We start from the raw sequence: 22,045 nt of genomic DNA on the forward strand, positions 1-22,045 counted from the left end.
TGTTTACAAAAAGTGATCAATGACACCATTTGTGTTGCCTAACCTTTGGTGAAGTCTTGTCATCCAGAGAAATGAGGAAGTTCATCATAAACCCATTAACGGCCATTGCGCCAGTGAGTGAATGAGTGCTTGGGGTTTAACGAAATTCTCCAGTGCATGTATATGGCATTATACATCTTTCAAATACAGAGCCTGCTTGATCCCCTCACAAAACTGAAAGTCTTCGCCAAAATGGTGAACAGAATAGATCATAGTCAGGACGACAGAAATTGCCCTGCCCCTGCCCTGCCGATGATGAAATCTGGTAATACATTACAACTGTGGGTAGTGTTGACAGTAGAATATTACATTTCTTTACCAGCCTTTTGAAAAAGTAAAGATATGAGTATGTTGTCAATTAGATGGTCTCACCATGTGAGAAAAAAAAGACACAATCTTACTGCTACAATTACATGTATATTGGCTAAAATGAGCAGACCAGGTGTCCCAATAATTAGAAGAAACAGGGTAATACATGTTGAGTAGACCTAGGTGTGACCCGTCATGAATACTAAAATAAATTTAAACTAGGCGGTAGATTTTAATAATGTAATGTATAATTTATTCGTCCTTTCAAATAGCATAGAACAGTTGGAATTTTAAACCTCCCAGCATAAAGTGCCAGAAGCCAGATTTCCTCATTTAAGGCTTCAAACAAAGTACATATCCTTTACACGCCTACATGTATGTACATGTATATGTGCTAAACACTAGCAGATTTGCCTACCAACTTGTAGAATTGTAGCTGTAACCTGTGAATAAACAGACACTTGATTGCAGCTAAATGCTTCAAATCATATGGAACACTGCACATCCTGTTTTGGTTTGACTTGTAGCACGGCTGCCGAGAGGTTCCATCAAATGCACCAAATGGATAACTGTTTAAGCTGATGGTCAATGCTGCTACCAACAAAATACTAAATACCATCTTTGTCACATTCATGTAAAATGGTGCAAGTTTATTTTGATGACACTAGAGTTCACTGCAACAGTCAAGTAACATAATTTGGGGAAACGTAACATGACTGTTCTGGCCTGAATATAAAACATGCCAATTTTGACATCCCAATGCTGACACAGGCATCCAACCAACTGTGGACATCTGCACACACCCAGGTGTTTGTTTACGTAAGCATGTCCATGTCCCCCTGACCATGGTTACAATATGTGGACATACAACCAGATGTAGACATGCCACCACATGTGGACATGAGCAACAACCAGATGTGGACAAGACCAAGTAACCAGATGTGGACATGAGCAACAGGATAATGTGGACATTCAACCAGATGTGGACATGAGCATGCATCCAACCAGATGTGGACATGCAACCAGATGGGGACATTAGCAACAAGCAAATGTGGACAAGAAACATGCAACCAGATGTGGACATGAGCATGCATGCAACCTTATGTGGACATGAGCAGATGTGAACAAGAACATGCAACCAGATGTGAACAGGAGCAGATGTGAACAAGAACATGCAACCAGATGTGAACATGAGCAGATGTGAACAAGAACATGCAACCAGATGTGGACATGAGCATGCATGCAACCAGATGTGGACATGAGCAACAAGCACATTTGGGTGCGGTCATGCAACCAGATGTGGACATGAGCATGCATGCAACCAGATATGGACACGAGCAGATGTGAACAAGAACATGCAACCAGATGTGAACATGAGCAGATGTGAACAAGAACATGCAACCAGATGTGGACACGAGCAGATGTGAACAAGAACATGCAACCAGATGTGGACATGAGCATGCATGCAACCAGATATGGACACGAGCAGATGTGAACAAGAACATGCAACCAGATGTGGACACGAGCAGATGTGAACAAGAACATGCAACCAGATGTGAACATGAGCAGATGTGAACAAGAACATGCAACCAGATGTGGACATGCAACTAAATGTGGACATGCAACTACATGTGGACATGCAACCAGATGTGGACATGAGCAACAAGCAAATGTGGACAAGACCATGCAACCAGATCTGGACATGAGCATGCATCCAACCAGATGTGGACATGCAACCAGATGGGGACATTAGCAACAAGCAAATGTGGACAAGAACATGCAACCAGATGTGGACATGAGCATGCATGCAACCTTATGTGGACATGAGCAGATGTGAACAAGAACATGCAACCAGATGTGAACAGGAGCAGATGTGGACATGCAACTAAAGGTGGACACTAGCAACAAGCAAATGTGGACAAGAACATGCAACCAGATCTGGACATGAGCATGCATGCAACCAGATGTGGACATGCAACTAAATGTGGACACTAGCAACAAGCAAATGTGGACAAGAACATGCAACCAGATCTGGACATGCAACTAAATGTGGACACTAGCAACAAGCAAATGTGGACAAGAACATGCAACCAAATGTGGACATGAGCAACAAGCAAATCTGGACAAGAACATGCAACCAGATCTGGACATGAGCATGCATGCAACCAGATGTGGACATGCAACTAAATGTGGACACTAGCAACAAGCAAATGTGGACAAGAACATGCAACCAAATGTGGACATGAGCAACAAGCAAATCTGGACAAGAACATGCAACCAGACGAGGACAGGGCCATACAGCCAAATCTGGACAGGGCCATACAGCCAAATCTGGACAGGGCCATACAGCCAAATGTGGAAATGCAAATACAAACTAATGTGGACATTGACATGCAACTAGATGTAGATATGTGCATGTCCCCAGACATAAACACAGTGACTTAAACTTTCACCAAAAACTCTTCTTCAGGGAAACAGGATGGCCATAGAGAATGTTAGATCCTATTTTTAGGATTAACTATTTGTTATAGGTTAAGAACAGTATCAAAGAATGAAAGACATTTCTACAATATGGGAATTTCTAGAAGTAAATAACTGATCCTTTATGCTAAACATATCTAGCTACATAGTTAAGTAGTTAATTATAATGATATAACAATTATAATACAGCATCGTAATGTAAATCATAAATAATAAACACACATTCCAACACACATACATGCATACACATGTATAAAGGTTTCAATTTAGGAACTCTGTAGGCAATATGATATAATAGTACCAATCCTTCAATACCAAACAGTCAGGATTTTAGAGTACATGCACAGGTATGTGGCCCGTCATTTAACTCTATGTTTAGATTTACCACTTGCCAATTCTCAATGAACAGGTGCAGACGACTTTAGTTTCGGAGTTTCAGGTCCACGACCCTATTACTTTAGACACAATCAAAATCATGGTGGAAGTGCATGGAATCATGTCACAAAAGACTTGAACTTTCAACACCACTTAGAACTGTTGTCAGGTAAAACAGAAATATGCACATGTAAACGTATATGTAAATATGCTCACAGTTTTAAAGGTTAAAGCTTTGTTTGTCCCAGCTCTAGCTTTTAATAGCCTTTGGTCACATTCATATTAAAACTGTTTTGAGGTTTTATGAACAAAGTATGGTTTTATTTTGACAGATTTTGATAATACCCTAAATTTTTCATTTCCATTGATGTTAACTGCAATCAAACTACAAACATACAGGTACACAGAGGTACTTGTAAATCACAAAAATATGTCCTACTAAGCTATTGTTTTAGGCCATGGGCCCTACAGTCAATATCCTCGGCCTATTTGGTGCCCTCTGAACATCTTGAATAACAAATAAACTTGAAAATTACACGTATAACCTCAGCACAATAAGCAACATGTAAAATAAATCATAGCTTGGCTAATTATAAAATAAACTCCAAAAACATATAGGCAGTAGGTAACACTCACATTCATAACTAATATATATATATATACACTTTACATCAGTACATTAACCTGTGAATTGTTTTAAAATATATTCTAAATCCACAAATCACATAAAAAAATACATATACTTTACTTAACAGCTAATGGACCTAGAAATTTGACTGAATGGAACAACAAATTCCATGTAAATATAAATAAATAAATATCTCAGATCTAAACAAAAAACAATTACATTTTATCTCAGTCTGAACAATGGTATAATTTAAACTATTTAGCAATGGGTTACTTGTATGGACGAAGGAATATTGTTTTGATCAAGCTGGTGACCTGACAGTGACCAGTATTTGCTATGAATTTCTTGAGTATCATAACAGTTTACAAGGAATGTACTAGGCATAATACAACACCTGACAGGTAAATACCCTAATTACAACTTTGAGGCTTGGCCTTACATCTAGAACATGAACACACATCTCCATGTACACATACCAAGCACAACACAAAGCACCAGATACAATTCAAGTAGACCTACACTCAAAGCATGGGATTACATGTAGACTAGTACACCTTGTAGTCCACAGTTATTAAGTGTGCATATCGGCAACAGCAAGAGTGTGTGCCATTCATCTATCTCACAGCCACTGGCATTAGATTTTGTGTTTGCCCACGAATGATACTCTGTCAGTAGCCAGCAGTGGCAGATTTAGTGCCCAGTAGTGACATATTAACAGGATTTTAATCAATAGACAGCCTTGCCCCATAACAAAAAGGCTACATGCCCTAAATGACCATATATTTCGTCCATGATCAACATGCTCATTTTCCCTGATTCGGAGAGTTCTATTGATTTTAGAAAGGTGTTTTGAGCTTTGCTCGGAACATGGGAAGATACTCCCATAATATTTTGTGACATTTACTTGCTTCTAAAAATGCACTTTTGAGGGCAAAATTTGAGGTCATTTAGTGCATATATCCCCTCAACCAACTACACTGGCTGGGGTATACATCAGTGCGCTGGAGCTACTCTAATGGCCATCTGGGAGGAGAATGCAACCCTCTCCAACAAAAGGTAAAATACTTACCAAAAACACATGAAGTAAAAAATAATCACATGTAACAAACGTTTCCAACTTCGTTATTACTTGTTAAAAAAACCCCATTTATACAATCCTTCCCAACAACACTATTTCTAAAGTGCAGAGTGCTATTACATTCATTTTTACATGTAATTGCACTCTGCTCTAATATTTACAAATAAATATAAAACAACACGACTGGCTGCATAGTAAACATAAATCTGCCCTCAGCTACCACGTAGAGTCAATGCAAAAGCATGTAGTGAAGTGGGCAAGGGGTGACAACAAGCTAGGCTGACCATCAAACATGGCCACCCTCTTAACTTTTACCTGTCAGCCACTTGTAACAACAGGAGCTGATTAATCCAGAAAAGAAGTCAATTATCACATTACTCGCCTTTGCGATAATTCATTTTTTTACCACATAACACCTGCAGCCATCCTGGAAAGCCTTTGAAATTCTGTAATTCATAAGTGAAATGCAAGGAATCACCGGGTACCTGCTTTCATACATTTAGGTGATGTTATTTCCATTAAGATCAATGGCCACACTGGTGATAATTTAGTCTACTTTCCAGAAGTTCTAATAATAGGCTAGCAAGAAAAAAAGGCCAAGAAATCCAGGAATGCACCAAATGCTAGCTATCATTAATGGATATATGGTGAAATCCCAGAAACCACACAGCAGTTTTAACAATTCATCCTTTCTCCACAACTGTTTAATTTTCATCAACCCTATACTGCCATCCAAGATTTCCCAAACTTTTTGCCTCCAGAAGAAAGGAGGAGAACCACATAAAAGTAGCATTTCTTCCAAATCTGTCTAGATATTTACATGTCTAACCAGAAAAAGATTATCTCCCTTGTGGTGAAGCTACGCTTCCAGTATCGTCTCGGTAAGGACTTGTTCTGAGGGTTCAAACGGCTCGTAGGTGCGATAGGTGTCCGAGGCTGACCTCAGGCCACTGTAAGGCTTGTAAGAGACAAGAGAGTCAGTGCTGGTACGTAGAGCTGACAGGTCCAGGGGTGGGACATTCCGTGGGTGTTGTAGGGGTGCCAGCAGCACCTGGCCTCCAGGCATAAGGCTGTCCTTCCCAGAAAAACTGGCTGACAGTGACCCAGCACTTCTCACACTAGCATTGCTCAGGTTTGTCATGGGGTTTTGTGAAGGGTGTTCAGTCTCCCCTCTTGAGGGCAGGTGCCCGTTAGCCGGATAGTTCCCTCTACCATTCAAGTACAGCACGGGCCTGTATGGGGTTTGACCTTGAGGGGTGTGGGCAGAGTACAACGTGCTGGTGGAGATTTCCTTCAGGGACTCGGCAGAATCTGAGTGATAATCCGTGGCAGTTGAGCTGTTAACTTCGAAGCCCATGGCAACAGGGGTATGGCATTCAGAGCCCATCTTGACAGATGAACTGTTGCTGGTTTCAGCAGGACGGTGGATGGTTACAGGGGTTATCGGCAGCCGGATACTCCTTGTTCCGAACCCTGATTGACTGTATAGGTCTGCTTTGTCTGAAACAAGAAAACAAAAATAACAACATAACCTCACAAGTCTGGTTCTCAAGGAAATGCAACTGTAAATGCATTAGCATCATTTTTAATAAGGCTAACAAGCTACTACTTTGCCCCTATTAAGACATCATGTGCAAACAAAAACAAAGAAACCAGAATCTGCAGTGGGCCTGGCAGAGGTTTTCACTAGAAACCTTCTGTAGTTATGGGGAATATTCAGAAACACATCCATCTACATGTGTATACACTGGGTAGTTCAGATCTGTTCACTGTGGATACACTCAATCCCACAGAAAATCGCTTACCTCAGCAACGGTAAGAAAAACATACACAGTATCTTGCTTTAATACAAGATTACAACACGTACAGACCATCGCACATTCATGCAAACATGCACACATCCCCACCCTCAGACAACTGCACAACAAAGATGCCCACACTGCACTTACAACGGGACATAACAAAGACAATTGCCACTGAAATGAAAGTGGACAAAATTCATTCAGAGCCTATGCTAAATATTGATCCGTCTTTATTCACCTAGGACAGCAGAACCACAATGCTGTTTAGGTGGGTTAGAAAGACACACATCTCAAACATAAATCTTCTAAAATATCTGTGATTTTTAATACAAGGCAGTTAGATGATTAATGACACAAATGTTGGCAATGTTGTGTATTTACCAATAGTTGCTACACTTGCATGCTCTTTCATAGCTGTGTCTGGCTTGCTGGCTTTCTTTTTTTTCTTTCGTTTCTTTCTCACACAACTTGGATGTAAATGGGCAATAGAATTCTGTAAAATAAACAACAAACACAATGGCATCCACTTAAAAACCAAAGCTCAGATTCCAGACATCATTTGTGATAAAAAAAAAGCAAACCAAAAAAACACAACCAGAAAGAAATCACATCAATGCAAGCTTAGTATTTACAGGAGTCACTCTAAAACTTTCTTCTCCTGTTTTAGATTTGTTTTCCTTGAATTTGTAGTTGAGAATTTATTTTCAAACATTTTAAAGGAAAAGACAACGAATAACATAACCTTAGTTACATCACATTTTGGAAGAGTGCTTGAAACAGAACTAAAGGGTCACAAGCACTTTTTCTGATGTCCTAGTAACCTCATTAATCAACTTTTTATTAGTTCCCATGATGGCACTGAATGCTCCATGTTGGGAAACATTATGTGAAGTTGATTGTACCACATGCACATATGGCTAAAATGCAAAACATAGTCTGCATGAGGTCAGCAAAAACAGTTGCCATTTTAGGTTACAGAAATAACTAGCTACTGATTGGTTAAACTTCATAACATGGCAGCACTTTCAATTTTCTCAAGGTGTGTAATTTCGTCTGTGTTGAACTGCACTATCTCCGTTAGTAAACATAAAGTAAAGTTACCAGGCATGCTTTTTAAACTTTATGTGTAATAATCTATCACACATTCATCTGGATTTGCATTTTTTTTTTTTTGTTTTTTTAATTTTAAATAAAGCTGTAGTTCACAGGTGCTTGAATAAAAGCTGTTAAGCCCATTGTCATATGCATGTACCTTAATGACTACCCTACAACATGTACAAATAATAGGTAAAGGTATGAGGTACACTTCCACAATATCATGGACATTTTAGAAACAAACACACAACTACAAAAATTTTTCCTCACGTTTCCTATGAATGTCCAATTGGGGCCTATTCTTTCTTATCTACACAATCAAAATGTCTATAACTAGAAGCTCAATAACAAATCATTTACTTTGAACCAGACGCCATCTTTGAGTGCAATGGAGAATATACAAAAGTCTTACTGAATACAATATGGCAGGTGGTCACATCCAATCTTTTATTGCAATTTTGAGCCAATTCAAGTGAGTGAGTCAGTTCTAGGGGGTTAACCTTGTACTTAACAATGTTTCAGTCATATGACGATGAAGGAATCTGTAGAGTGCATGTAATGTGCCTCCTCACTGCAGGACAGATTTCCATCTGTCTTTTATTTAGTGCTGCTTCACTGAGACGCCTTACCGAAGGCAAGTAAGCTGCCCGCCTGAGTCATTATACTGATACGGGTCAACCAGTCATTGCACTATCCCATTCACGCTGAATGCCAAGCGTGGAAGTTACAACTTCCTCTTTTAAGGTCTGAACTGTGACTTGACCCACAGTGACTTGACACTGGATCTACAGCTCCTGAAGCATGAGCCAATTCGAACGTGCAGACAAAAAAATAAATATGTATAGGACATTCTAATGGTGGATGCGTTGAAAGTGTAGTCTAAGGTAAAGCTGAGTCAAAATGTAGGCAAGTCCAGGTATGCCACTGAAAAACATGAATGGCAGTGACAACAGTTACAATGTTTTCCACACATCTGAAAACAAATCTCAGACCACCTCTCATTGATGTCAAGACACTATCCAAAATCAAAGGTGACTGGAGACAGTACTTTAAGTTATTGCCCACAATTTTAATCCTCTCATTGGTGTCATACCATTTGCCAAGTTTGAAGCCAACTGGTCAAAGCGTTCTGCAGTTATAGTCCAGGGGATGTTTACATGACAGAACCACAGAATGATGATTCAGAGAGAAATCAATGCAGATTCCATTTAGTTCAGTGTGGTGTGATCTCAGCCACATATGAACTTGACTCAACACACTTTATCAAAGAATGCGGCTTGTTTGACAAAAGGCTGACCAACTTTGTCTTTACAGACATGGCATCCTTAAGCAGGGGTGGAGGGTGGAGGTGGGGGGGGGGGTTAACTCTAAGAGGTACAATAACACTAACCTGTGTTTGAAGAGAGGATGCCTGTACAGGGGGGCTAACTGCAGGTGGTGGGGTTTCTCCATCTGAGTCTTCCACAGTCTTTGTGTAGTCACTCAGCGACTCCTTGTTATTCTTCATCTCCTTCCTATGACCAAGGCAAACCCCCCAAAAACGCAACATGAAAGGATCACCTTGTAACTTTGTGTTTAAGTGATCAGCTCACTGTTAAATGTTTATATCCCTCACATCATTACACTGACTTCCATCAAAAAGATGCAAGCTTTAGCAAACGCTCAATTTTACACACACTGCACACTACCTGTATTAGCACAAACACACAACACAAATCAGATGCAGAAGTTGGACTACCGAATATGCTTGCAGTCAATAATGAACTCTGCAAACGAGAAGCCGGAGCTTGTACACATGACCTGTTGAGAACACAACAAATGTTATAATTAATACTTGCTTTCTAGACTGGAAGGATGCCTCCAACTTCCTGTCCCTCAGCTCTATTGTGTCACGTCCATTACTGGGAGCTATTTTATTCTGTGGGAGAGTGCAGACAAAATGTCCAAATATTTATGTACATCAAAGCATTGATGTTGCATATAAATCTCTTATCAAATCCATATCAGATGATATCATATAACTGAAAAAAGAGACAGCTATTTTGTGTGATAACAGCAGGCATATCTCTCCTGTGGGACAAACAAACACGTGGTTATATTATAAAAGCATTGTAATACTCAGCAGTCACACATAGTTCACTAAACTCTGTGCAATTTATGACAGCCTGTGACACACCTCAGACTGTACATGAGCTCAATAGTCTGTATCACACCTCCAACTCAAGTCCAAAACAGAAAATATGCGTAACCAATTAACAATTTGAGTGATAAACTCCAAATTACTATAAAATCTTCAAAAATTAACATTATTTATTTCAATGATGCTTAACCTGCATTCAAGACTTTTAAAGTTTTCAAAGACAGTCAGGTTTATGGGTGGAACAATTTGAAGTACCCGAATAAAACCCAACCTTAGCCAGGAAGATGTAGCTGAAAACCCTCCTGCCACCTACGAGCAACGTGTTAAAGTACATCACATAATGAAAACTGACAACAGCATAACCCACCACCTCAACATCTTCTAAGTCATTCTCTACAAATTCACTGAGCAAAACAGTTTAATCTTGTTCATTCAAAATATGTAGTCTACTTAATGCATGCCAATAAGCAAATGTTAATCACACCAAATCCAAGACCTTTTCTCAAAAAGAATCAGCTGCTTTAACTCACACCTCATTCAAGATCAACTACAGTAGCTAATATCACACAGTTGAACCAAATACACGCACACACACACACACACACACACACACACACACACACACACATATATATACATATATATATATGTGTGTGTGTGTATGATTATTTACATAAAGCAAAAGACCAGTAAACATAAGGCTATCATAAGAAGAAGACAAATTAAAACATTTCTGAAACATATTATTTTCACTACATTAAATGCCATGTTTTGAACAATCCTACAACTAAAAAAAAGAAAGCTATTTTCAGGTCTTAATTCTTATTAAGGCTACCTTAATTTCAAGTGGTTTCAGCCCCTTTAAGTATGTTCTGTAAGCGGATATGGAATAGCCATGGGCTCAGGTATACTCACGCGTTTAGCAGCCTTAGCGGCCTTGCCCTGCCCCTCCTCAGCTGAAGGGTTCACCGCTGACTCACCAACACTCATACGCTGCATCACTATGAAGTCGTATGTGCTTATTCCTTTACAAACTACAACAGATGTATTCATTTAATTAGGGGTCGTCCAGTTCATGGGACACCTACTGAGATTGTTGGGATTATTTTTGTTAGATAATTTCAAGGTTCAATATTTCCAGAACTGCTAAATGTAGAGAAACCAATCTCACCAGTTTCAATATTGAACTCACGCCATAATGTTTGCTACTTCATGATTTTTGATTGGTCAGAATTGGTTTGGCAGCCATTTTGAAATTTTTAGAAACCCAAAATAAAACCTTCTCTCAAAAACCAACCAGGCTGCAATTTGGTACAGTTACAACATGACTCAGAAGGTGATAGAACCTAAATTGCAAAATGTTTCGATTTAGCTTCTGCAGCAATTTTGAACAGGTCACCTGACTCATTTTTTGCTGTTTGTCTAAGTTTTCTTGCTAATTTTATACTACAATAATACAAGTTTGATTTTGTCTGATGTAACTTTGTGACCCAAACCTAAAAATGGTGATACTTTTTACTAAAAGTCTGATTTTACTGGAACTGACCAAGATGAACCAATAAAAATGCTGATTGTCTTTTTTTTTCAAAAATGTATACATGTACAGACAGAAGACTGGTATATATGTAATTTTACTGAGTCTCTATAATGCCTGGTTTTTAATTGATTTCCGGATAACCACCACTTAAAAAATCACAGGTATGAGAACTATAAAGTCTATGATGGAACCTGGACCTACTTGTAGCCCAGGGCCTGACATTTCATATGCATGCATGTGGGAACAGATTTGAATGATGCAATTTTTGATTTCTAGGGTGAAAATCTCCTATTACACCTACAGTATTACCTTCTCTCATTTACATATATTACATATTTATATATTCTTGAACTTAAATATGAAGTGCACTTACTTAAATATATATGAAAACAGAATAAATGTATGAGAAGGCCCAGTCCAATGAAGGAGAGTATGCCAATGATAGCAATGAGTGCCAGCCAGCCTTCATCCTCCACAGGCTGGTACAGGATCAAGAATTCTGATGTGAAGGAATAAGCAGAATACTCACATATTAAAAGACATTCAATTAATTTACTCATTACATTGATGTTTTATGCCATACTAATAAATATTTCTCTTATACTTATTGATTTACAATGTATGAAAGTGGACAGATCTACAGGTGAAAAGCACTTGGATGAAAACCAAGGAAAATCTCCACGCCTCTCCACGTGTTTGACCCACATCCTGATCTTGTTAATGTAATGTGGCCACTGTCACATGATTGTCTGATGATAAAAATCAAATGTCAACATTTGTTTTCCACCACAGCCTGCTTTATATACTAAATATATAGCATCAGTAAAGACCTCAAAATAATATTTATCAAACAGAGACTATATACACTGACCTTAAAACCATCAGCAATTGAGATTAATTTAATTCCTTTCCAAGTCACTGACACACAATATATGTATATCTCTTTCTACTTCTCATTAGGATGTTATAATTTATCATAGAAAACAATCCTTTTGTGTCTATGCAGAGCACCCCACTTGTGCATTTAGAAATTATCACATTTAATACTACTAAACACCTCTAGAAATGCAACTGACAAAAACAATTCATTTTGAATAATTAATAATAATTTTTAATAAATATTATTAATTTTACACTGCTTTTGTTAGAAATTTGTAAAAATGTGGGTAGGATGCCATAGAGGGATACACAAGGGTTGTTCTGTGTCATGGTTTGGATCAGTAAGTTTCAACTTCAAAACTTGTGCAGTCCAAGCCACTGTCCTACAAGATAATACCATACAATTAGATTTTTTTTTTTTTTTTGATTGGTGTTTTACGCCGTACTCAAGAATATTTCACTTATACGACGGCGGCCAGCATTATGGTGGGTGGAAACCGGGCAGAACCCGGGGGAAATCCACGACCATCCGCAGGTAGCTGACAGACCTTCCCACATACGGCCAGAGGGAAAGCCAGCATGGGCTGGACTTGAACTCACAGCGACCGCATTGGTGAGAGACTCCTGGGTCATTACGCTGCGCTAGCACGCTAACCAACTGAGCCACGGAGGCCCCCCATACAATTAGAAAAATTTGAATCAGTAGTACAACATCTTGATATGGTCTGTGTGTATTCTGAGTATTATTTTGTGGATTGGTTGTTGTGCTATGAAGAATAGGGACAAAGATACATGTAAGGTCATACACAGACATGCACATTTTCTGATAAATGTCACATCAGGAGACTCTTAATGGTCACGGTCTATTTCAGCAGGCCTATTTTTCTTCTTGGACAACCCATTTGACTGTATGATCAGCAAGGGCCTGCACTTATATTACCAGTTCATCCCCGAATTTGTACATGGCACATGTGCACTCTTGGACAAATTTCGAACTCTATTCAAGCTTTACTCCACATTCACAATACAGAGCGTAATTTATTTAATTACTTAACGTAAATTGCCATAAACTTCATCCATGACTAACTTACTCATTTTAATGAATTCTGAGAGTTCTACTGATTTTAGAAAGCTGTTTGAGGTTTGCTTGGAACATGGGATGATATTCTGCTGAAAGATTTTAAGTTTCAGCACTAAAAATAATATTTTGTGACATTTTTTTGTCTCTAAAAATGCAATTTTGAGGGAGAAATTTAGGACATTTAGGGTATTTAACTGTTGTATAATGTTCTACTCAAAATTTTTCTACATCTATGACAATAGTCAGTTTTATGAAGAAGGAAAATGGCAGGACTACGGTGAACCACTGACTGACAGACAAACAGAGGAGAGAGAACTCGGTACAACCACTGACTGAAAGACAAACAGCGGCTTTCAGAGGAAAGAGAACTCGGTACAACCACTGACTGAAAGACAAACAGCGGCTTTCAGAGGATAGAGAACTCAGTACAACCACTGACTGAAAGACAAACAGCCGCTCTCAGCGGAGAGAGAACTCAGTACAACCACTGACTGAAAGACAAACAGCGGCTCTCAGAGGATAGAGAACTCAGTGCAACCACCGACAGACAAACAGTCGCTTTCAGAGGATAGAGAACTCAGTGCAACCACTGACTGACAGACAAACAGCAGCTCTCAGAGGAGAGAGAACCCAGTGCAACCACTGACTGACAGACAAACAGCCGCTCTCAGAGGATAGAGAACCCAGTGCAACCACTGACTGACAGACAAACAGCGGCTCTCAGAGGAGAGAGAACTCAGTGCAACCACTGACTGAAAGACAAACAGCAGCTCTCAGAGGATAGACAACTCAGTGTAACCACTGACTGAAAGACAAACAGCAGCTCTCAGAGGATAGACAACTCAGTGCAACCATTGACTGAAAGACAAACAGCAGCTTTCAGAGGATAGAGAATTCAGTGCAACCACTGACTGAAAGACAAACACCGGCTCTCAGAGGAGAGAGAACTCAGTGCAACCACTGACTGAAAGACAAACAGCAGCTTTCAGAGGATAGACAACTCAGTGCAACCACTGACTGAAAGACAAACAGCGGCTCTCAGAGGATAGAGAATTCAGTGCAACCACTGACTGAAAGACAAACAGCAGCTTTCAGAGGATAGAGAACTCAGTGCAACCACTGACTGAAAGACAAACAGTGGCTCTCAGAGGATAGACAACTCAGTGCAACCACTGACTGACAGACAAACAGCAACTTTCAGAGGATAGAGAACTCAGCGCAACCACTGACTGAAAGACAAACAGTGGCTCTCAGAGGATAGACAACTCAGTGCAACCACTGACTGACAGACAAACAGCGGCTCTCAGAGAATAGAGAACTCACTGCATGGACCTACAGCACTCACTTCAACAGCCCTCCTAATCTCAACCCCTTCATCACTCATTTATTATTTGTTTATTATTCATTTATTCACTTGATTGGTGTTTTACGCCATACCCAAGAATATTTCACTTATATGGCAACGGCCGGCATTATGGTGGGAGGAAACTAGGCATCCATAAACTGCAGACAGACCTTCCCACGTATGGCCAGAGGGGGAGCCAGCTTGAGCTGTGCTTGAACTCACAGCAACACGTAAACCACCTCCACCACCGGACGCCCATAGCATCATTCAACCTTTGTACATCTTATAGCGTGCAATAAGTACAATGTGTATCTACTTTTGTTACAATACCTGGAGAAGAGACTGATGAGTTCTGTGCACTTTTAAAGTCTGTGAAGAAAAGGACAAAGAAATGTTCTAATAAACGAATGAAAAACATGTGAAAACCATTTTAGAAAAGCATTGAAAAACTGTTTTCCAGCAATATTTGGTACTATTTAGTAAAAGTATTTATTTATTTAACTGGTCTTTACGACGCACTCAAGAACATTTCACATATACGACGGCAGCCAGCATTATGGCGGCAGGAAACAGGGCAGATCCAGGCGGAAACCCATGACCATCTGCACGTTGCTGACTGACCTTCCCACATACGAAAGGTGAGGAAGCCAGCATGAGCTGGACTTGAATTCACAGCGACTGTATGGGTGAAAGCTCCTGAGTTATTGCGCTACTCTGGTACGCTAACCACTCAGCCATAAATGCCCCTCAGATTAAGAACAACTGACCTTCAAATTGAAATTAATGGATAGTATTTTGATAGCTTATTTATTACGGTTTTCCATTTTAACATAATTCATTATGATACTTTACACTGATAAATTCATTATTTCAAGAACAGATCTTAACCAAAATAAACTTTTTTGAACATATTTCAACATAAGGTTTGGAAAAAATTTCAACAAAATTACTTTTACTCAAAAATACTTTCAAGAATTTCATTGTGTATCCTGTCCAGGTGGTTTTGAAACTGAAAGCACAAGTTAATCGATCCTACCTCTGTACTGTTGGAGAATTTCCCCATGGTTCCTGTCTGTGTAATAGGCCACAAATTGAAGAAGACTGATGACCAGTAACATGACACAGCTGAGAATGGCCGTCACCAGTGTGCCCAGGAACCACCTGAACAACAACAACAATATGGGCTGATTGTCTATACTTACATGACTGGTCTTTTGTACACAAACCATATTTCACTTCTGTGAAAAAAATATCCAGCACACCTCACCATATCACTTACTTCACAACAGCGAACAAATGGAAGACAACTGTGAAATAAGCGGCAGCTGAATTTGATTGATTTTTTTACTTATAAATGGCAGTCAACCAAAAACTGGGAGAAACTGGACTGCCCATGATAAACCACTGTTTAACGATAAGCTTATCCTGGCAAACTTTCCCAAGGGTGGTGCACAGGCATGCCCAGTCACTCTATTGTTTAGTATACAACAAGTGGTCTTCACTGAACTTCTGGCTGCACAAACGACTGCACAAGAATCACCAATCACTTACTGTCACCGAGGCTACCAGGGCAGTGAGATGTGGAACTGAACCCACACTTCCCGTGTCATAGTGATCAAAATACAAGCACCTTGACTATTCCACCACGACTCACTTATGGCTGAATTTGAAAATAATAGCTTTATCAGTCAAGGGCCAGTAGTCACCTCAGCTACTGAAAGTCAAACAAGGCTGGCTCAAAAGATAAGATGAACTTTGGCAGTGTAGACACCCTGGCTACTGAAGACCCCACAAGACTGGCTCAAAAGATAAGACGAACTTTGGCAGTGTAGACACCTCGGCTACTGAAGACCCCACAAGACTGGCTCAAAAGATAAGACGAACTTTGGCAGTGTAGACACCTCGGCTACTGAAGACCCCACAAGACTGGCTCAAAAGATAAGATGAACTTTGGCAGTGTAGACACCTCGGCTACTGAAGGCCCCACAAGACTGGCTCAAAAGATAAGACGAACTTTGGCAGTGTAGGCACCTCAGCTACTGAACACCCCACAAGATTGGCTCAAAAGATAAGACGAACTTTGGCAGTGTAGACACCCTGGCTACTGAAGACCTCACAAGACTGGCTCAAAAGATAAGACGAACTTTGGCAGTGTAGACACCTCGGCTACTGAAGACCCCACAAGACTGGCTCAAAAGATAAGACGAACTTTGGCAGTGTAGACACCTCGGCTACTGAAGACCCCACAAGACTGGCCCAAAAGAGAAGATGAACTTTGGCAGTGTAGACACCTCGGCTACTGAAGACCCCACAAGACTGGCTCAAAAGATAAGACGAACTTTGGCAGTGTAGACACCTCGGCTACTGAAGACCCCACAAGACTGGCTCAAAAGATAAGACGAACTTTGGCAGTGTAGACACCTCGGCTACTGAAAACCCCACAAGACTGGCTCAAAAGATAAGACGAACTTTGGCAGTGTAGACACCTCGGCTACTGAAGACCCCACAAGACTGGCTCAAAAGATAAGATGAACTTTGGCAGTGTAGACACCTCGGCTACTGAAGACCCCACAAGACTGGCTCAAAAGATAAGACGAACTTTGGCAGTGTAGACACCTCGGCTACTAAAGGCCCAACAAGGCTGGCTCAAATGATAAGATGAACAATGTAGTCAAAACAGGTGAGACCACAATATACTTCACACATAAGCTATAATAAATTTAATGTGTATTTACACCGTACTCAAGACTATTATAAGCTATGAATCTGGCAAGTCTAAAGACAAAACACTTGTCTGTCACACTCTGTACAGTTTAACCCACCTGTAGTTTCTGCCTCCCACACAATTGTTAAGCCATTTGCAATGATGGTCAAAGTCAGACACACACTTATTACAGGCACTACAGTGCTTTGACCGAGGCCCACTGAAATATATAAATAACATTTGTGAATACTCAAGTAAAGTAAGTTTGGAAAACTAATCATCATCCCTTTTTTTTGTACCTGTAAAAATTATCATGTTGTGAAGAAACTCATACTGTGGCAAATGAAAAACTTGACATCTGACATCTATGGTATGAAGTCACCATACTTAACCTGCTACTTTTTTTGTAAGATACCAAGCTAGCACTCATTTGAACAAGGAGAAATAAAAACTTTGAATCTCAGATATTAATACAGTTACCAGGTTACTACAAGGTGTCCACTGAATTACCTCCCTTGGCATAACGTGTGCCTAGTTTTTTATGTATTAACTGCTAGAAGTGGCATCTCATCTAGAGGTAAGCATGCAGTCATCAGGCTATGTCGACAAAGGTAACATCTATATTCACTCTGCCTTCACATTGTCCCAGTCTGCCATTTCAGAGATCCTAATTAAATTTGAACTGCATTGCTCTTAATTTTGGCTAAAATCATTAACAGAGTTTACCTGTTTTATAACATATAAGGTTGTGATAGTTTTGAGAAACATCATCAAGTATTTTTGATATAAAGATTTAGATTTAAAGATAAAGATTTTTTCGAATGGAAGGCAAAACACATTGAAATTTTACAGTGGGTTGTTTGGCCATACTGAACGCAGATTGTTTTTTTCTTCTGAATAGACTCTCTGTTATATTTTCACATTAAGAATGCGAAACCATGCTGAATGTGCAAATATAGCAGTCAGAGGACGTTTAGCTGCAAAACAGAACCTGTATGTAACATCACTGTATTTCAGCTTGTTCAATATTCTAAAAAAAGTCTACAAAACCTCAATCTTCACTTGCATGTTTGGAATTTTTTTTCACCTTCGGGCAGGGTGATGCGCCACGAAAATTTTATCCAACCCAACATTATGTTTACAGGGCATGCAATTCTTAAAGGAGAACATCGAAGACTTTATTTTCATACTAAATGTTGCTTAGACGCATTATTCATACTATGTTAGTATATAAACTGCATTTTAAAAAATTGGATGCCCTATAAACAGTTGGGTGGGATAAAATTTTTGCGGCCCATCACCTTCCCGAAGGCCAAAAAAACAAAAATTCCAAACATGGCAGAGGTTACTTTGGTTTACCCGATTCAAAAGATTTAACAGCTGGATTACTGTTGAATGATGGTTTACCGATGCTGGCTTTGACATATTACATTTCGGGCATCTTAGGGAATCGGTGGATAGCAAAAATAAGGTAGGGTTCGAGCCGGCTTTTTTTAGTGAAATTGTCTGTGTGGAAGTCTATATGACCGAAGATGAGCATTAACTGAGGAACGTCCAGCTTAGCTTTGGGCTATATTGAAGTGTGCTTCATGAAAACCAGGGAGTGGGCTAAATCAGATTATTAAGAGAGGTGAGCGGATACAATAAGATATAAACTGACACGTTAACATCACAGAGGTAGCAGTGTTGGTTTTCTATCACATGGCGATGTCTGTTTCGGTCAAATCGGCCTGGACGGTTGGACAGTTTCTTTAAAACAGAGGCGTCGGCAGGGTTGATGGAAGTGGCGACCAGGTGGGTGATTATGTGAGCCAGGCTGGCCAGGCCCTGGATCTGAAGGCTGGTTTAAGGATGATTGAAAGTAAAGAACATATATTTATTTCTTTGATATTTCATGCTGTACTCAAGAATATTTGACTTATAGGACTGCGGCCGGCGTTATGGTGGAAGGAAACTGGGCACAGTCCAGAGGAAACCCATGATTATTGCCAGGTTGCTGCCCGACCTTTCCATGTATGGCCAGAGAGGGAGAGCCAGAATGAAATGGACTTGAACTCACAGCGACTGCACTGAGGAGAGTAGACATAGGTAGGTGATGTTACAATTTGAACAAATATGTCAGGCAGTTAGATCAGTCATTGAAAGTGTCTCTCACTAGCATGACTAGACAACAGCAAATATTTTCAAGAGCGTCTACATAATTTATATTTATCAGTTTATAAGGATACGATGTACCCCGCAGGCTGCCATTCTACTGGCAGCCCAGGCACTATAGTTGTGAAGTAGATGATGGCAAAGAAGCTGACGCATCCCCAAGAGATGAACTGGAGTGGGTGGGGAGGGAGCGACCAACCATTCCTTCTGCTGCATGGCTCATATTTCACACTAGTGTCTGTGCCCATCTGTCAATTCAACACAAAACAATTCTGTGGGTAAAACAAGTGAAGGCATGATTCTTGGTTATACCTTTGGGGTCAGATTTATGAATGGAGGAAACCAGAGTGCTGAGAGTAAATCGCCAGCCTTTGGAAAGTCACCGACAAACTTTCCCATGTGTCACACAGACCAGCGCACCACATTGGTAGAAGACTATACGAATGACTATACAAACATACTCATGACTATACAAACAGCCCCCTGAGTGCCACTGACCAGTTATTGTCACCTGGGCTCCTAAACAAAATATGAAAAGTTAGAGCTGGCAATCAACAGATGTGCAGGGCTGGAACTGAACCCACAACTTATGCGCTTCGTGGGCCATTCTGGTTACCAGTCACGCAGTAAACATACAAAAACCACAGTGCTTTAAACATAATATTATGTCATTCACATAAGCTAGGTCAGAGTCTTGGTCACCACACTCCTTTCCAGCTTGAAGACAAAAGTGACAAGGATTTGATCCGATAACTGCTCTATCTGAACATTTTGACTGGGTTCACCTGTTCTCAAATAACATATGTACTGCAGTATCTCAACATGTCACCTTTGTACATTTGTTAAATCTGGTACATAACCTCTGCCAAAAGGTATGGCATATGTTACTGTTACATAAAGTGTAATAAATCTATGCTGTTAAAACACTTATCTTTCAGAAATACATGTAGTATGGCAAACGTCTGCTGACATTTTCAGTTACGAAGCATTTATTTCTTTATATATTTATTACTTTATTTATTTATTTATCTGATTGCTGTTTAACGCCATCCTCAAGAATATTTCACTAACACTATGGTGGTTATACGGTGCCATTAAACCACAAAACTTTGGCAAGTTAGTGATAAAATTTTCCACTGGTGACAAACAGATGTGCACACCATATTTAGTGGAAGACAAATGGACTTCATCGGAAATAGACTGAACAGACAGTCACAGAAACACTGCTGACCAGGTATAGATTGTAAACAGTGAGAGTATAACCATGTACTTGATGTAACCTCAACTGCTGGAATTACCCAGGAAGTGCATTGAGTTAGTTTCCCCCAACACTGCCAAATAAATGTTAACATTTAGGTAGTATTTGTGCGCAGTCAGCACACATCCCACGGGATGCCCTGTGTGAAAGATTGTTTTAATGCCAGGGATATTATTATGAGACCTACAACTATGAAATGACTTGGCACCAAAATTATAAGAATTTCAGAAATCAATTAAGGAGCAGGAAAGTATTTGTGCATTAGACTAATTTCATGAATTTAGAACAGTTTTTAATCATCAGATTTCATGCAGTCATTGCATTCAACATTTATATAACAATTCTTATGGAATAAAAGCACTAAACACATCATCTGTTACTCGAGAACTGTCAAATGTCTTCAAGTCCCGTGAGTACCTGTACGTCCATGATTTAGTGATCGGGCTGTGCCCCCTTTCTGCTTTGAATTAGATACGTGAAAGAGTAAAACTTTGTTGTTCGTGGCAAAGAAGTGTGGTGCGGTAGTAAGTTGGCCGACACCATCACGGCCAGTGTGTGGAAACAACAACAACAACATCATTAAACAGCTGAAGACAACGATGAATGAAAGTACTGCTTACCTCATGGCCGACGTCTGACAACAGACGTGGGATGAGGAGATTTTCGGACTACTGTGGTATCTTTCCCACACGCATGGCCGTTCACTTATCAGTACAACGTGCGAAAAATGCACATTGCCTCGATACCCTGATTTGACATTTTGGCCGCCATTTTGAAAGTGCTTCCATGGAAATGACGTTTGTTTATTGAGACCTTAACGCCAACATTGTTTCAATCATTCAGAGTTAGTTTTGTAAAACAAACTTCTATTCTACTTTAGGATCGACAGGTTAGCTGTTGTCTCAAATAACTTCACTTATGTTTACTTTAAGAACTCAAAACGAGATTTCAATTAGCAAACGAAAAAGCTAGTTGGGACAAGAAACAAGGGTAGATAACTACATCAAATAATTTCTCAAAGAAGTATGATATGAATAGTCTCCCTTCAGCTATCAGTAGACAGAATTCTATTTCGTTTCATATGAGCCCAAATTAAGGTTCGCGTCATAAATAAAGCAGTATTGAAATATTGATATAAAT

At 39.7% G+C, this 22,045-nt stretch overlaps 1 protein-coding gene across 1 annotated transcript; it reads right to left on the reverse strand.

Moving 5' to 3' along the window:
* Positions 1–3,416: 3,416 nt before the first annotated feature.
* On the reverse strand, positions 3,417–21,658 carry LOC135475889 (palmitoyltransferase ZDHHC1-like). Its single transcript, XM_064755837.1, has 12 exons — positions 21,526–21,658; positions 19,722–19,895; positions 19,154–19,326; positions 17,612–17,713; positions 15,826–15,950; positions 15,120–15,158; positions 11,858–11,983; positions 10,863–10,981; positions 9,646–9,725; positions 9,198–9,321; positions 7,094–7,205; positions 3,417–6,410 (listed from the first exon to the last, which is right to left on the reverse strand). Exons 2-12 carry the CDS (start codon positions 19,893–19,895, stop codon positions 5,770–5,772), a joined length of 1,815 nt encoding a protein of 604 aa, XP_064611907.1. The 5' UTR covers positions 21,526–21,658; the 3' UTR covers positions 3,417–5,769.
* Positions 21,659–22,045: the final 387 nt, after the last annotated feature.

The sequence above is a fragment of the Liolophura sinensis genome, chromosome 9 (assembly GCF_032854445.1).
Source record: "Liolophura sinensis isolate JHLJ2023 chromosome 9, CUHK_Ljap_v2, whole genome shotgun sequence".
In the NCBI taxonomy this organism is placed as follows: domain Eukaryota; kingdom Metazoa; phylum Mollusca; class Polyplacophora; order Chitonida; family Chitonidae; genus Liolophura; species Liolophura sinensis.